The following is an 18653-nucleotide window of genomic DNA, read 5'->3' on the forward strand; positions in this document are numbered from 1 at the left end:
TTTTGATTTTGACAGTGTCTATGTGTCTATTTTAGACAGGTCTCCCAGCTGTGGCAACAAGCCAAATATAGAAGCAAGTACCAGCTGACAGTCATCTTTTCCTAACTTATCCTTTCCAAGGATGGAGACTTCAGAGATGTTCCAAGCTGCCATGTAACATTGTTAAATTATTTCATTGTTCAAGTTTTAAAACTACAAGGTGATTAGAAATGGTTCTTTATCATCATCAAAAACCAGGACGCCTGGGTAGCTCAGAGAGTTGAACATCCAACTTCAGCTCAGGTCATGATCTCAAGTTGATGGGTTTGAGTTCCACGTCAGGCTCTGTGCTGACAGCTCAGAGCCTGGAGCCTGGTTCAGATTTTGTCTTCCTCTCTCTCGGTCCCTCTCCCACTTGTGCATGCACACACACACTCTCTCTCAAAAATAACTTAAAAAAAATTAAAAGACAAAAAACCCCCCATATAATGTATTGTTTTCCTATGTCTTTATGAGAAAGTCAGTACTTATATTTTCTTTAGGATGAGGGTATATATTCAGCATTATGCACCCACGCACCAAGTACACTTTGATGATAAAACATCATTTTTTGAGACAGCCAGGAGATGCTGTTTACAGCACAAGCCTGATCAAAGCTATGTTATCTGCTCCCCCTTATCAAAGCTCTGTTGTTCTTTTGCCTGTTGTGCCTAACCTCACACAGGTGAAGCAAGCTGAAGGTTCCTTGACCATTTGGGATTTTAAGACTATGATAAAGCTAAGAATATTTTCCACAAAGAAGCACTCAAACTGACTAAACTCAAACATACTTTAACACATAATATTAATACACAGTAATTAGTCAGTAGATTTAAGTTCCAGTAGGGCAGGGATGTTATCTATCTTGTTCTCCACTAAACCCTTAGAGCTTAGTACATTCTAAGTGCTGAGTAAAATTACTTGCCAAGTTAATCTTTTAATATCATTTGGAGACTTGGAAAAACAACAACAAAAATTATGCTCAAATAATTGCTACAGGTGAATAGTGACTATGAATTTTGGGACGAGGAGTCAGAACTGCAACAAAGCAGTCCTTGTGCACTCCTGTAGCGACGACTCGAGCACAGTGCAGTATACAGAGCCCACTGCTCTTCTTTGCTATTTGCTTCTCCCCTGCGGCTGGGAGCTTTGGGCTTGGGCACCTACGTCTCGATTCCTGAAATATCTTTCCATCGTGACTAACCAAAATTTGAGTGTCCACGTAAGCAAGTTAAAGTTATTACTGGTAAATAAATCTATGATGTAATTTATATGTAAATTATTAGCAATATTTATAAAATAGTATTTAAGTTACTTTAAAAAACTTTTTTTTAATGTTTATTTTTGAGAGAGAGACAGAATGTGAGTGGGGAAGGCGTAGAGAGAGAGAGGGAGACACAGAATCCGAAGCAGGCTCCAGGCTCTGAGCTGTCAGCGCAGAGCACAATGCAGGGCTTGAACTCATGAACTGTGACCTCATGACCCAAGCCAAAGTTGGACATTTAACAGACTGAGCCACCCAGGCACCCGTTACTTCTTGAGTATAGTTGACACGTTACATCATGTTCAGGTGAACAACTTAGTGATTTGACATTATTTCTTAAAAATACTAATGCTTGCAACTTCATTTTCCATTTTCTTTTAATATTTATATGCATGAATTTATTCATTTATTTAAACCCTAGTCCAGAAAGTATGTGAGATGGCTTTTTTTCCACCAATTTAAGAACAGAAAGAGTTTATACTTCTACTATACAATTTTATCATTTCTCTCCTTTAAAGAGTAAAGTGAATTAAAAACCTAGAACAAGAGTCAACAACCCTCAATACCACGCTAACAGGTTATGTAGGTCACAGCTTTTGGCCCACTTGTGACAGGTGCCATCAACTCCCACTACTCCAACACCTGGATTGCCTCTGCCACAACAGAAGCAGTCAGAGCCATCAGCAATATTTGCTGTAAGAACAAGTTTTTTATGCAAAAACTGCTATTCAAATTAATAGTCCATTGGAATGCTATTTCTCCACACAAGACTATGGTGTCTGAGTAACAAAAGGCCTCTTATTTAGAGTTTAAGGTTTCAGAGCCAGAGCTGACACATGTTGTATGAAATCTCACCACGAGGTAAGAGGGCAGGGTAACCGAGGACACTGCTTCTGGAGTAGGCATATACACAGTCATATGCAAAAACCCAAAGGGCCTTTCTAACTAGCAACTGCATATCTTGGGAGCATTTTTGTAAAGGATTTTTGGGTATAATTAGACTCCATTTATGAACATTCATCCAAGTTTGGCAAATTCACTTTTTCTTCCTTTCCCTGTAACCCAAATTTAAAAGTATAGTCTGGTGAACAATTTTTGGAGACATTATTTTTTTAAGCTTATTTATTTATTTTGAGAGAGAGAGAGAGAGAGAGAGAGAGAGAGAGTGTGTGTGTGTGTGTGTGTGTGTGTGTGTGTGTGTGTGTGTTTGTGGGGCTTGAACTCGCAAACCGTGAGGTGCCCTGAGCTGAAATCGAGATTCGGGATGCCTTAACCAACTGAGCCACCCAGGCACCCCCGGAGAAGTTTAAAAAAAAAAATTTTGTTTTCCTTACTGTGTAATTTATTTTTGAGAGACAGAGGGACAGTGGACAAGCAGGCGAGGGGTAGAGGGAGACACAAATCCGAAAAAAGCTCCAGGCTCTGAGGTGTCAGCACAGAGCCCGAAGTGGGGCTTGAATTCGTGAATCCTGAGATCATGACCTGAGCTAAAGTCGGACGCTTACCCAACTAAGCCACCCAGGCACCCCCTTTTAAATTATATTAACATTTATTTATTATTTTATTTATTTATTTATTTATTTTTTTTTTTTGGCTAGAGAGAGACAGAGCATGAGAGGGGGAGGGGCAGAGAGAGGAGGAGACACAAAACCGGAAGCAGGCTCCAGGCTCTGAGCTAGCTGTCAGCACAGAGCCTGACATGGGGCTTGAACCCACGAACGTGAGATCTGACCTGAGCCAAAGTCAGAGGCTTAACCGACTGAGCCACCCAGGCGCCCCTATTTATTATTTTTGAGAGACAGAAAGAGACAGAGTAAAAGCAGGGGAGGGGCAGAGAGAGGGAGACACAGAATCCAAAGCAAGGTCCAGGTTCTGAGCTGTCAACACAGACTGACACAGGGCTTGACCCCACAAACTTTGAGATCATGAACCTGAGCCGAAGTCACTTAACTGAGCCACCCAGGCGCCCCGAGAGTCCTTTCTTTTTAAGAAATCTCTTATGTGTGTGATGCTATATTCGGTGTCATACAGATCGTTACTCTAGAATGTGTTGTAACTCAAAACATTATTCAAAGAAAAACAATACATCTCTAGCTGAGTAAACAGTACACAGGTACCTACAAGTATATCAAGTATTAGCATGCATCCTTTTGCATCAGCAAAAACTGAAATGTGAAAAAATAAAACCCCCCAAAACAAAAACCACTTCTTTGTAATTTGTGTTAAGATGTTGGATTCAGAAGACTTTTAAGATTATAAGAAGATTCTTTCCTTATCCCTATTTTTTTTTCGTGAATAATCTGTGAGTAATATTCTGGGAGTAATCTTGTCCATTTCTAAATACATACTGTTGGGGCATCTGGGTGGCTCAGATGGTTAAGCGTCCGACTTCAGCTTAGGTCATGATCTCACAGTCCGTGAGTTCAAGCCCCATGCTGGGATCTGTGCTGACAGTTCAGAGACTGAAGCCTACTTCAGATTCTGTCTTTCTCTCTCTCTGCCCCTCCCCCACTATCAATTTCTCTCTCTAAAAATGAATAAAGATTTAAAAAATTTAAAAACACATACATACTGCTGACTCCCAAATCTCTGACCCTCAGGGGCCTAACCTGAGCTCCAGAGCCATAAATCTACATGATTCACCCACTTAGGGGTGAATGACTTATGCTACGAATCCTATATGCTTGCCTTTCAAGACCTGTTCCAAGAATTTTCTTCATTTTCCAGCTTTTCAATCAACCTTCCTCTTTCCTTCCAGGATCTTTCTCATCATTTCTAAGTATGCTATGCCTATCTTAAGCAAGCAAATTTAAACCCTAGACCCCCTGTAACTCTCTATATCTATTTTTTTATTTCATTGCTTAACTTTTTTTTTTTTTTGAGGACTTGCCAAAGAAAGCTTGTTTGTTTAGAGAGAGGGAGCAAGTGAGCGAGGGGCAGAGAGAGGAGAGGGCGCGAGAGAAAGAGAATCCATGAGGGACAGAGAGAGAGAAGTGGGCCTCACCCAAAGCAGGCCCTGTGTTCATCCGATGCGGGACTTGAACTCATAAACCATGAGACCATGACCTAAGCTGAAGTCAGATGCTCAACCAACTGAACCACCCAGGCCCTGTCACTGCTTAACATTTTAAAGGAGTTATATATACTGCCTGCTGTTTCTATGTTCTTACTTCCTGTTCACCCCTTAGTCATACATTGATCCCCTCATTCCACGGAAATTCTTCTTACCAAGATCACTAGTGACAACTTACTTATTGCTTCATGCATGGGAAGAGCTATGGGGTAAATTCTAGAAGAGAGAAAACTTTAACCTTTGGTTCAGCTGATATATAAGTAGGGTGAATCACTTAATCTTCTGGCTATAATAGTTAAGTCGTGGAGTTGGAAGGTAGAGCATTTGAAATATAGTCAATAATATTGTAATAACTTTGTAAGGTGATAGGATGGTAACTGGCCTTATCACAGGCTTCATTTTGTAATGTATAAAAATATCAAATTACTGTGATAGACACCTGAAATGTAACAGGATATTACACGTCAATTATACTTCAATTAAAAATAATTTCAGGTTATAACTCTCCTTAGATGCAGGAATTTAGTTGCCTTTTTTTTTTTTTTTTTTTTTAAATCCGTGTGAGCAGGGAAGGATCAGAGAAAGAGGGAGACATTGAATCCAAAGACAGGCTCCAGGCTCTGAGCTAGCTGTCAGCACAGAGTCTGACGCGGGGCTCGAATCCACTAACATGAGATCTTGACCTGAGCTGATGTCAGAGGCTTAACCGACTGACCCACCCAGGTGACCCTAGTTGCCATTTCTATTGCTCTCATGACTAGAGACAAGAATGATGTGAGACCAGGGTAGGCTCACCATCTGGGAGAAGCCAGTGTTTTGGTGCCTTGTCTAGCTAGTCAGGAGGCTTCAGTATCCCATATATAAAGATCTGGGTAGTCCCCTTCCAAATCTAAATTCATTAAATTTAAATTCAAACGGCATGTTGAGAATTACAATTTATATATTTATAATTTCTATCACATACATTCTCAGTGGCTTTCAGAATCTTTATTTCTTAATTAAAAAAATTTTGTAATGTTTGTTTTGGGGGGGGGGGAGAGGGAGAGGGAGGGAGAGAGGGAGCAGGGGACGGGCAGTGAGGGAGGGAGACAGAATCTGAAGCAGGATCCAGGCTCTGAGCGGTCAGTACAGAGTCCAACTAAGGGCTCAAACTCATAAACTGGGAGATCATGACCTGAGCCAAAGTTGGATACTTAAAACCAAGTGAGCCATCCAGGCGTCCCTCAGAACCTTTCAGAGTCTTTAAGAAAGGAGCTGCATGAGAGTGAAGGAGAGCTGTGTTCCCGGTGGGCTGCTGAGGCAGAGAGGCCCGAGGCCCAGCCCCCTCCCTCATGCAGACTTCATTCCGATGGATTCCTTCCAAATGGGAGTCCCAGAAGAACTATCAGGAATGCACACATGGGCCTACAGGGGGGCTGGAGGGTAAATGATCCATGTTGCCTCTGGCACATGGATAAAATGTCCTGCTTTATTTCCATTCCATACTGTCTCACATCAAAACTTAGAGTACCTGATTAACCAGAGATGAGTTGGCTTATACCTCTGATTGATAACCAAGTTTACTCAGCACCCAAGCCACAGAATTCTTTTTAAGTTTATTTATTTATTTTGAGGGGGGGGGGAGGGAGGGAGGGAGAGGGAGAGGGAGATAAAGAGGGAGAAAGAGAAGCCCAAGCAGGCTCTGCACTGTCAGCACTGAGCCCGATGCTGGCTTCAATTTCATAAACTGTGAGATTATGACCTGAGCCGAAATTAAGAGTTGGATGCATAACCAACTGAGCCACCAAGGTACCCCCAAGCCATATAAAATTCTTAATAGAGGGCTCCTCTGCTTTAACAACTTGAGTTAAACACTAACTTTCTACTCAAATCCAGATTAAATTCATAAGCACTAGTATACAAGGCAGAAGGTGATCAGATTTACAAAGTAGGGTCTTGGGGCATCTGGATGAATCAGTCGGTTGAGCCTCTGACTTCATTCAGCTCATGTCATGATCTCATAGTTCATGGGTTCAAGCCCTGCACTGGGCTCATTGCTGTCAGCATGAAGCTTGCTTTAGATCCTCCATACCCCCTCCACTCTGCCCTTCCTTGGCTCATGTTCTCGCTCTCAAAAATAAATAAAATATAAATAAAAAGAGTCTTGGGGTCCTGGGTGGCTCAGTCAGTTAAGCATCTGATTCTTGATCTTGGCTCAAGTCATGATCTCCCAGTTCCTAGGATCGGGCTCTGCGCTGACAGTGTAGAGCCCGCTTGCAGTTCTCTCTCCCTCTTTCTCAGCCCCTCCCTTGCTTGCACAAGTTCCCTTTCTTTTCCTTAAAATAAATAGATAAAAAATTTTTAAATAAAAAGCAGAGTCTTGTAGTCAAAGTGCAGCTCCAAGATAACAAGTGGACCTACCAAGATGCCCATGTACACCCCATCCTCCATAGCACATGCAAATCCAGCCACTGCATGCAAATACCAGACTTGGGTATAAAAACAATGACACATTTCAATCAACACTCACCCTCTAGAGTCTCCAGAAAGGAGCTGGACATGAGAGCTCACTGTGGTTAGGCCATTTCTCTGCTGAACCTGATGGCTGGTGTTCCAAGTCAGACATAAACTGGTCTGTGTCAAAGAAGACAGCATCACTACTGAATGGAACAAACCAGAGAAAAACTCAACCTACTACATGCCCAGCCTGTTTTTTCTATAATACAGGAATTTAATCATCCTTTGTCTGTCAATCACTACATAAAATGGCTCCCCAAATTACATTAGATAACATGAATACTGGAGTCTAGAGAGTTTAGGTAATGGCTTATTTATTTCCCAACATTAAAAGGGCAGTAATTTTAAAAGTCACGGTGATGGTTTCAGCAATTTTATTTTTATTTATTTATTTTTTAAGTAAACTCTACCCCCAATGTGGGACTTGAGATCATGTCTCAAAGATGAAGAGTCGCACATTCTACTGAAGGAGTCAGCCAGGTGCCCCAGTTTCAGCAATTTTATATGACATATTCAGTTTTAAACAAAATAGTTTATATTAGATTGGATATTAGTAGTTCCCAAATACTTGCCCTAGGCTACATCAGAATTATCACTTAATAGAAATGACTGGGTTTCACTTCAGGTCACAGAACCAAAATGTGTAAGGGTAGGAACCCTGAAAACTACATGCACAGGTAAATTTATGGATCATAGAGGAGTATTTTTAAAACTAAAGTGCACATTTATTTGCAAGGTTATGAAATCAATTCAGCAAGTTGAGAACCGTATCATTTTTTAAAAAAGTGAACAAAACAGAAGATAGCCTGCATCTTCTTTAATAAGAGTTAAGAACTGGCCTTTGAGGGGGTGTCTGGCTCAGTCGGTTAAGCATCTGACTTCAGCTCAGGTCCTGATCTCACGGCTCATGGGTTTGAACCTGTGTTGGGCTCTGTGCTGACTGCTCGGAGCCTGGAGCCTGCTTCAGATTCTGTCTCCTTCTCTCTATCTCTCCCCTAGCTTGTGCTCTGACCCTTTCTCTTTGTCAAAAATAAAGAATAAAAAAAAATAATAACTGGCCTTTGAAACTTTCATGTCAGTTGTGTATATAATTTGTTTGTTATGTACTAGGTCATGCTATAAAACTTACTTTCTTTTTGAGCAGTGGAGGGGCAGAGAGACAGGAGGACAGAGTATCTGAAGTAGGCTCTGCACTGACAGCACTGAGCCTGATGTGGGGCTTGAACTCATGAACTGTGAAATCATGACCTGAAGTTGGATGCTCAAATGACTGAGCCACCCAGGTGCCCCAAACCTACTTCTTATTGTAGGAAGCTATCTATAATGTTTCAAAGTCACTGTAGCCAAGAAGTCACCACTGGTCAGTTTTGTGATAAAGGCTGACACAGTCAGATGGCTAGTTAGAAAGCCCCAACACAAGGGATTCGAAGCCTACTCCTTTGGTCTCTAAGGAATTATTTTTAGCCTTTGCTTGCGCAACTTCAAACAAAAGGACCTAACCTTTCAGATTCTAGAAGAATGCTTATTTCATCTTAGCAGAGGAGACTCTGTATATAGTCTCTGTTAATAAAAAATTAATACCCTTGTCTTAGGCTGATAAAGGAGGTAAAATAAAGGAGGAGACAATCTTTGCAAATGCAGCCTCAATTAAGAAGTCAAAACAAAACACAAAAGGCAGAAATCCTTTGTGTTTACAGGCAAAATTTTTCTTTTTTATTATTTTTTCTTTAAAAAATTTTTTTTAAATGTTTTTTATTTATTTTTGAAAGACAGAGAGAGACAGTGTAAGCAGCGTAGAGTCACAGAGAGAGGGAGACACAGAATCCGAAGACAGGCTCCAGGCCCTGAGCTAGCTGTCAGCACAGAGCCCAACGCGGGGCTCAAACCATGAACTGAACCGTGAGATCATGACCCGAGCCGAAGTCAGACGCTTAACTGACTGAGCCACCCAGGTGCCCCTAGGCAAAATTTTTCTGTCCTAAGCTTTTTTATTACTAAACTTGAAATCATTCACCAAGCTTTCAAAGGGGATTTAAGGATGACAGTATATGTGAAGTATTTTATTTATTTTTTAAAATGTTTATTTTTGAGAGAGAGAGAGAAAGAGATGTGCACGGGAAAAGGAGACAGAGGGAGACCGCCAGAGGATCTAAAGCAGCTCTGTGCTGGCAGCAGATAGTCTGATGCTGGGCTCAAACTTACAAACTGTGAGATCATGACCTGAGCTGAAGTCCACCCAGCTGCCCCGTGTGAAGTATTTCAGAGGCTGAATATACAAAGTCAAAAGTCTCCTTTCTGAGGATGCCCAATCTCCACAATGGAATCCTTCAAAACAGACATGGAGGTATAGACCATATGATTCAAGGAACATTAACACATAAATAAGAAGAAAGAAGCCCAGGAACAAAGCTAAGAGGTCAACACATCCTAGTGACTTCTAGGAGTTGGTTTACTTTCAGATTGTGCTTATGGAAATGTGCAGTCCTTAAGACATCTATTTCTTGAAACACTGTTGACAGCTTCAAAAAATACCTGATTCGTTTCTTCCTATCACAAAAACTCTGACAAAACTCTTGTAGAAGAATTAACACCAATTTTCTCTTAAACTCTTCCAAAAGATTAACGAAGAGGGAATACTTCTTACTCATTCCAAGGCCAACATTACTGAAGCCAAAGCTAGACGAAGACACTACAAGAAAACTACACAATATACTCTGTGAATACAGATGCAAAAATCCTCAACAAATACTAGCAAGCTGAATTCAGTAGTATACTAAAAATACTATATACATCAAGGCCAAGTGAGATTTGTTCCCAGAATACAAAGATAATTCAGCATATGCAAAGCAATAAGTATAATTTACTACACATCAGAATGAAGGAAAAAACACTACAGATGATCTCAATTGACATGGAAGAAGCATTTGACAATATTCATTTCACTTTCAAAATAAAAAACACCCAATAGGACTAGAAGGGAAATTCCTCCACATGATAAGAAGGCCACACGTGAAAAATCCACATCATAGTCAGTGTTGAAAGATTGTAAGTTTTCCCCCTAAGATCAAGAACATGACAAGGATGTCCACTTTTGCCACTTCAATTCAACACAGTACAAGAATTTCCAGCCAGAGCAATTAGGCTAAATCAATTTTTAGAAGGCATCCAAATTGGAAAGGAAGAGGTAAAATTATCTCTTCACAAATGACATGATCTTACATATAGAAAGCTTGAAAGAATCAACATATAAAAAAATGTTAAGCATTAATAAATTAAGTCAGTAGTTATAGGACATAAAATCAACACATAATATTGAATTGTATTCTATACACTTTCAATGAACAACCTAAGAAGGAAATTTAAAAATCAATACCATTTACAATAACATCAAAAAATAAAATATTTAGGAATTAGCCAATGAGGCAGAAGATATATACACTGAAAACTGAACACTGTTGAAAGAAATTAAGGTTTCTAACTAAATGGAAAATATCCCATGTTCATGGATTGGGAGACTTAATATTTTTAAGATGATAATACTACTCAAAGCAATGTACAAATTCAGTCTGTTAGTTGAATCTAACAAATCACAACAGCATTTTTACAGAAATAGAAAAACCAATCCAGAAATTCATATGGAATCTTAAAGAACCACGAAGAGCCAAAAAGGTTTGAAAATAAGAACAAAAAGAGAAGGGTCTCATCTCTCTCCTGAGTTCAAAATTTATGGCAAAGCTACGGCAATCAAAACAGCATGATACTGGCATAAGGACAGACGTACAGACCAAAAACAGAGAGGCCAGAAACAAATCCTCACAATACATTTTCAAACATTCAATGGGGAAACGGTAGTCTTTTTAACAAACAATACATGGAAAACTAGATATCCACATGCAAAAGAATGGAAGCTGGACATCTATGTCACTCCATATACAAAGTTAACTCAAAGTAGATCAGAGACTTAAACATAAGAGCTAATGTTATAAAACTTTTGGGGCACCTGGGTGGCGTCCAACTTAATTTCGGCTCAGGTCATGATCTCCCGGTTCATGAGACTGAGCCCCACCTCGGCCTCTGCCCTGACAGTGTGGAGCACGCTTGCAATTCTCTCTCTCTCTGCCCCTCCCCTGCTTGCGTGCTCTCTCTCTCTCAAAATAAATAAACATTAAAAAAATTTAAAAATTGCATCTTGATCTTTAAAAAAATAATGATAAAATTTTAAAACACTTAGAAGAAGAAAGCATGGGGTAAATCTTCATGACCCTGGAGATTTAAGTAGAACTCTATAAGCACTGGCAATAAGAGAAAACACAGATTACAAGGACTTCATCAAAATTAAAAACCTCAAAGGACACCATCATGAGTGAAGAAAGGGGCACTTGGTTGGCTCGGTCAGTATAGCTCTTGATCTCTGGGTTGTGAGTTCAAGCCCCCAACTAGCTGTAGAGATTAAAAACAAAAAAATTAATATATCTTTAAAAAAAATAAGAGCACAAAGAATGGAAAAATAATTTATAAATAATATATCTGATAAGAGATTAGTATCAAAAATATATCAAGAACTCCTACAACTCAACAATAAAAAAAGGAGAAAAGGAGATTTGACTGTTTTCCCAGAGAAGAAATAGAAACGATTAAAAAAGAAAACACCATGAAAAAAAAAAAGAAAAAAGAAAAGCCCAACATCATTAGTTACTAAAGAAATGCAAATCATGGGGCACCTGGGTGGCTCAGACTTCGGCTCAGGTCATGATCTCACGGTTGGTGGGTTGGGTTCAAGCCCCACACTGAGCTCTGTGTTGACAGCTAGCTCAGAGTCCAGAGCCTGTCTTCGGATTCCATGTCTCCCACTCTCTCTGACCTTTCCCTGCTCACACTCTCTCTCTCTTTCTCAAAAATAAATAAAAACATTAAAAAAAAAAAGAAGTGCAAATCAAAATCAGAATGAGATACCACTTGATATCCATTCAGTATGGCTATTATTATTTTATTTATTTTTTTAATGTTTTATTTATTTTGGATACAGACGGAGACAGAGCATGAGAGGGGGAGGGGCAGAGAGAGAAGGAGACACAGAACCCGAAGCAGGCTCCAGGCTCTGAGCTAGCTGTCAGCACAGAGCCTGACGTGGGGCTTGAACCCACAAACGTGAGATCTGACCTGAGCCGAAGTCTGAGGCTTAACCAACTGAGCAACCCAGGCGCCCCATGGCTATTATTATTTTAAAATGGAAAATAGCAAGTGCTGGCAAGGACGTAGAGAAATTTGAACCCTCATTTATTGTAAACGTAAAATGGTGCAACCACTGTGGGAAAAATACCAATTCCTCAAAAAGCTGAATGAAGAATTTCCATATAACACAACAATTCTACTCCTAAGATACCCAATGGGATTGAAAAAGAGAGAGTCAAAGAGATACTTGCACACTAATGTTCACAGCAGTTATTCACAACAGCCAAAAGGTAGAGACAAATGTCTTTCAACAGATGAATGGATAAACAAAATGTGATTGTATATACAATGTAGTATTATTTATTCATAAAAAGGAAAGAAATTATGATACATGCTTATGACATGGCTGAACTGGAGAATATTATGTGAAGTGAAATAAGCCAAACATTAAAAGGACAAATGTTGTATGATTCCACTATTTACATGAGGTATCTTGAGTAGGTAAAGTCACAGAAACAGAAAGTAGAATAAAGGTTACTACAGGCTGGAGGTGGTGAGAATAAGGAGTTATTACTGCTTAATGGGTACAGAATTGTTTAGGGTGAGGCAAAAGTTCTCAAAATAGTGGTGATGGTTACATAATACCATGAACATACTTAATGCTACTGACCTGTACATTTAAAATGGTTAAAATGCTAAATTTTGTTATGTACATTTTACCACATTAAAAAATTTTTTTCAAACACAAACCTGGGATGCTCTCATAGGAGAACACTGTATGAAATGACTGAATTAGATTTTCACAGCTCTAACCATGAACTCAAAGCAAGACCTGACAGATATTTATAAATTCCTCTTATAATTTTAAAATCTGGGATACAGAATCTGTTCCTTTTATCTCAAAGTTTTAACAAATTAACTATTTACAAATCCTGGGGTGCATGGGTGGCTTGATCATGTTAAGGATCTGATATCAGCTCAGGTTATGATCTCACGGTTCGTGAGTTCAAGTTCCACACTAGGTTCTCTGATGTGAGCGCAGAGCCCGCATCGGACCCTATGTCTTCCTTGCTCTCTGCCCCTCCCCTGCTCACATGCACTCTCTCTCTCAAAAATAAACAAACATTAAATAAATAAATATTTACAAATCCTTTAATATGTTTGTGGAAAGATGAATAAAATTTCCTACTTGTCCAAGTTGCCTCTCCATTTGACTAAGCTGCTTTCTTTAGACATCTAATCAATACACAGACATTTCTGGTTTACACAAACAAGGCCATGAGCTGGTAGGTATGTGAAAATAAAGGCTTTGGAACTCTAGTTGCATCCTTTACGGTGCTGGTGATCCAAAAGAAGTCATTTAATCTCTGTTTATTTATTTACTCAAGGAAGGTAAAGTCTCCTAAAATGTCAGGCCTTCTACAATATTCTATAATATTATAATATGATATGGAAATGCAATTAATAATATACTTAAATTGATAAAAGTAGGACAATTAACTTATCACTCCATGCCCTTATCTAGTATCTTGGCTTCAAATACTATCTGTATGCCCTCAACTCTCAAATTTTTATCTTCAGTCTAAAACACTTCCAAACTCTAGACTCATTCATCCAACTGACTATTTGATATATCTACTTGAATGTTCAATAAGTATCTTAAATGCAACAAATCCAAAACTGAACACCTGATCTTCCTCCAAAGCTTGCTCCATCTATAGCTTTATCCATATTAGGTGATACCAACTCTATCTTTCCAGTTTCTCAGAAAACAACAACAACAAAACCTCGGTATTATCTTTAACTTTTTTCTCTCATACTTTATATGGAATCTGTCAGGAAAGGCTATTGGCTCTGTCTTTAAAATACATCCCAAATCAGACCATTTCAAAGCCCCTTATTTTACCACCTAGTCTAAAACATCATTTCTGGCCTAGATTACTACAATAGCATTTTACCTGGTCTCCTTGTTTCTTCCCTTGGTTCCCTGCAGCCAGAGCAGCCCAGCTTAAACCTAAATTAGGTCATAACTCATCTGTTCAAAACCTTACAACGTAACCTTACAATGTAAGACTCTACACAGAGTAGAGTAGTAGTTAATTCTTAACATATGATCAGGGACATAAGGGTTTTTCCCTGAGAACTTTTAAGGGAGTCTGCAATGTCAACACAGTTTTTACAATAATCCTCAGTTCTTCTTGCCTTTGTCACTATCATTCTCTCATAAATCTATGGCGGAGTTTTCCAGTGAAGCTACATGAATGTGATGACTTCACTGATGTAATAGGATGTGTGCCTGTGTATTCTTGTTTTTAGAAGTTCTCAGTTTTAACTTCAGTTTTTTAAAGTTTATTTATTTTGAGAGTGAGAGAGAGCGAGCGAGAGAGTGAGCAAGCCAGGAGGGGAGGGGCACAGAGAGAGAAAGAGAGGGAGAATCCCAAGTAGGCTCTGCACCAGCAGTGCTGAGCCTGACACAAGGCTTGAACTCATCAACCGTGAGATCATGACTTGAGCCAAAAACCAAGAGCAACCCAGGTGCCCCTCAGTTTTAACTGCTAATACAATAAATACCAAGAGATATAAACCACATAAATAAAAGTTCTTGGTGATCTTCAATAATTCTGAAGATTATAAAGGAATTTTTGAAATCAAAAAGTTTGAGGTCTACTGCCCTCTATGTTCTAGCTCCCCATTACCTCGACCCCATTTCCTACCACTTTCCCCCTGGGTCCCTCTTGCTCCAGCCACAACGGCCTCACTGCTCTTCCTCTTGAATAAACCAGGTATCCTTCCACCTTATGGTTTTTCCTGTGGCTGTCACTTTTGCCTGGAATACTTTCCCCATAGGTATTCAAACTGGTAATTTCCTTATCTTCAAGTTTTTGATCACATGTTACCTCATCAATAAGTCTTACTTAGATTGCTCTGTTCAAAACTGCAATTTGTTCCCCACTTTACCCTTCACAGCACTCCAAATACATATTTTTAGTTTATTTTTTTGATAAAGAGAGAGAGCAGTCATCATGGAGCCCACACTCAAACTGATGAACCATGAGACTGTGACCTGAGCCGAATCAACAGATACATAACTGACTGAGCAACCTAGGCACCCCCCAAGTATTCTTCACCTTGTTTGTTTTCTTTTTTCATAGTACTCCCAAAATCTTTTATAACTGACTTAATTACTGTGTCTATTGTTTACTGCCTATCACTCCCCACTAGAATGTAAGCTCTATGATTGTAAGGATCTGTTTTATTCACTGAGGGTCTATAATAATAGTACTTAGCATGTAATAGACACTTGATAAATGCTGTTTGAATAAACAAGTATAGTTTAATTAAAAATGTGGGCAAGTAATATATAAATTAAATTTTTTAATTAAAATTTTTAAAAATTATTTTGAGAGACACTGAGTGCGGCAGAGCAGAGAAAGAGGAGGAGGAGAGAGAGAATCCCAAGCAGGCTTTGCACTTTCAGCACGGAGACTGATTCGGGACTAGAACTCATGAAACTGTGAGATCATAACCTGAGCTGAAACCTAGAATTGAACGCTTAACTGACTGGGCCACCTAGGTTGTTTTTACATTTATTTATTTTTGAGAGACAGAGAGAGACAGAGCATGAAATGAGGAGGGACAGAGAGAGAGGTAGATACAGAATCTGAAGTGGGCTCCAGGTTCTGAGCTGTCAGCACAGAGCCCGATGCGGGCCTTGAACCCACAAACCGTGAGATCATGACCTGAGCCGAAGCTGGATGCTCAACTGATTGAGCCACCCAGGTACCCCTAATTTTTTTTAAATTATTATTTTTTTTAGAAAGAGAGTGTGAGCAGGGAAGAAGAGACTGGGGGCAGGGGGAGGGAGGAAGGGGGAGAGAGAGAGAGTGAGGGAGAGGGAGAGGCAGAGAAAGAGAGAGAATGAGAATGAGAATGAATAAACGTCAAGCAGGCTTCATGCTCAGCAATGAGTCTGATGCCTGATGCAGGGCTCAATCCCATGACCTGAATTTCATGATCTGCATTGAAGTCCAGAGTTGGATGCCCAACCAACTAAGCTACCCAGGAATCCCTACAATATATAAATTAATAAAATCAACTTATAAACTTTATGTGTGTAACAATTTATATTGTATAAATCAGCATTACATTGTAAAAAATCACTGATCACATTATAAAGAAGCTGTCAACCAGATTATGTGCTGTTTCAATCACACTACTGAATTTCTAATGCAAGATTAAAGATTTAAAATTAAAATATCTGGAGCACCTAGGTGGCTCAGTCAGTTAAGCGTCCGACTTTGGCTCAGGTCATGATCTCACAGTTTGTGGGTTCAAGCCCCGTGTCAGGCTCTGCACTGACCTCTAGCTCAGAGCCTGGAGCCTGTCTTCGAATCCTGTGACTCCTTCTTTCTCTAACCCTCTCCTGCTCACACTCTCTCTCAAAAATAAATAAAAACATAAAAAAAATTAAAAATTAAACTAAATTAAATTAAAATATCTGGGGCACCTGGGTGGCTCAGTTGGCTAGGCATCCGACTTTGGCTCAGGTAATGATCTCATAGTTCATGAATTTGAGCATCATACTTGGCTCTGCATGGAGAGCTCAGGGCCTAGAGAGTGCTTTGGATTCTGTGTCTCCCTCTCTCTCTTTCTGCCCCTCCCCCACTTGGGCATCCCCCTTCAAAAATAAACATTAAAAAAATAAAATTAAAATTTCCTACTGTGAAAAGGTTCAGAGAGACTGTAGAATGAAATAAGTATTGATAAAGTTGGCATTTTATGAGACTGACGTGCTACCTACTGCGCTAATGAGGCACCTAAAGTTGGCATTTTAAATCAAATGGGAAAAATGATTACTTAAGAATGTTTGGACAATTGGGGAGCCATTTGAAAAGAGTAAAATTTTTCTTTTCAATGTCTCATATATTCCACCAAAATAAATTCCTGATCAAAGATTTATAACATCACAGAAGCTATGGAAGATAAAACAAATGATTTATAAGTTATATAAAGGTAAAAAAATTCTTTATGGAAAGACTTCATGTTACCTTGGGGAAAAAGTTTTGTCAACTCATACCTCAATGAGGTAAGGAACCTAACCCATAAAGGGCTTCTATATTCTATAAGTAAGAAAATATTTAATAATCAAATAGAAAAATAAGTAAATACTAACAGAGATCACAGATTTGTGGCAAAGATGTTCTCTTAAGCACATGAAAAGGTACATACAATCTTTTTTTTTTTAATTTTTTAAAATTTTTATTTCTTTATTTTATTTGGAGACAGAGAGTGAGCAGGGGAGGGGCACAGAGAGAGGGAGACACAGAATCTGAAGCAGACTTCAAGCTCTGAGCTGTCCACACAGAGCCCAACATGGGGCTCGAACCCACAGACTGTGAGATCATGACCTGAGCAGAAGTTGGACACTCAACCGACTGAGCCACCCAGGCGCCCCTACACACAATCTTCTAAGTGAAATGTAAACTAAAATTACACGAGAAGCAGGCACCAAGGTGGCTCAATGGGGTACATCTGACTCTTGATTTTGGCTCAGGCCACGATCTCACAGTTGGTGTGAGCCCCATGTCAGACTCTGCACTGACAGCAGAGAGCCTGTTTGGGATTCTCACTCTCCCTCTCTCACTGTCCCTCCCCCACTTGTGCATGTAAACATGCTCTCCTTTCTCCCTCTCTCAAAATAAATAAACTTAAAAAAATTGTACCAAGAAACTATTTTCCACTTATCCCACTAGCAGAATGTGATAGTAGAATGTGCTGGTGAAGGTACTCTCTTACAATGCCAGTGGCAATATAAATTGTTTTTTTTTCCTTTTTAAAGTTTTATTTATTTGAGAGAGACAGAGACAGTGCAAGTGGGGAAGGAGTAGAGAGAGACGGAGAGAGAATCCCAAGCAGGCTCTGCGCTACCAGCTCAGAGCCTGAGGCAGGGCTTGAACTCACGAAACTGTGAGATCATGACCTGAGCCGAAAACAAGAGTTGGACACTTAACTGAATGAGCCACCTAGGTGCCCCGTAAATTAGTACAACTTTTATGAAAGACAACCTGGCAATCCTTCTCAAAATACAAGCCTAGAAATCTCACTTCCAGGAATTTATCACATATACATCCATACACAGATATAAAAGGTAGTAAATGACATTTATAAAAATTTATACTTATTAAAGATAAAATTACAGTTCTGAAAAATATCTAAGATTCAACATATAGGAAAAGCAAAATGCAAAATATATGTAGTACACTGGTAAAAATAAGGAAAAAATGTACACAATTGCTTACTAATTACTAAATACCCCTTTGGTGACAGTCAAGCAACTGGTAACCCAACTCTCCATACAGAGGACAATTAGTACCCAAGAGACAGAATCTTCACTATGTACTTTGTCGTACCTTTAGCACTTTTTTTTTTGGAGTGAGAGAGTGCAAGTGAGCAATGGGCAGAGAGAGAGGGAGAATCCCACGAAGGGCAGAAAGTAAGAGAGAAGCAGGGCTCACCCAGAGCTCATGTTTTTACCTGAAGCAGGGCTCGTGCTCACCCAATGCGAGGCTTGAGCTCACCAGAAACAGGGCTCAAGCTCACCTGATGTGGGACTCAAACTCATGAACTGTG

The 18653-nt window shown here is 39.5% G+C and overlaps 1 protein-coding gene across 6 annotated transcripts in view; it reads right to left on the reverse strand.

Moving 5' to 3' along the window:
* The window catches only part of NFATC3 (nuclear factor of activated T cells 3), a 130322-nt gene that overhangs the window by 5089 nt on the left and 106580 nt on the right, over positions 1-18653 (reverse strand). For 2 of the 6 annotated variants that reach the window (XM_029926366.1, XM_029926363.1), the window contains exon 10: positions 6865-6994. The exons of 2 other annotated variants lie outside the window; for them this stretch is intronic. In XM_029926366.1, the coding sequence (XP_029782226.1) occupies positions 6865-6994 (130 nt within the window). The remainder of the gene's footprint in view (positions 1-6864; positions 6995-18653) is intronic. 2 more of the 6 variants (XM_029926368.1, XM_029926365.1) reach the window with 1 other exon arrangement.

This window comes from Suricata suricatta, chromosome 16, assembly GCF_006229205.1.
Source record: "Suricata suricatta isolate VVHF042 chromosome 16, meerkat_22Aug2017_6uvM2_HiC, whole genome shotgun sequence".
NCBI classification, from domain to species: domain Eukaryota; kingdom Metazoa; phylum Chordata; class Mammalia; order Carnivora; family Herpestidae; genus Suricata; species Suricata suricatta.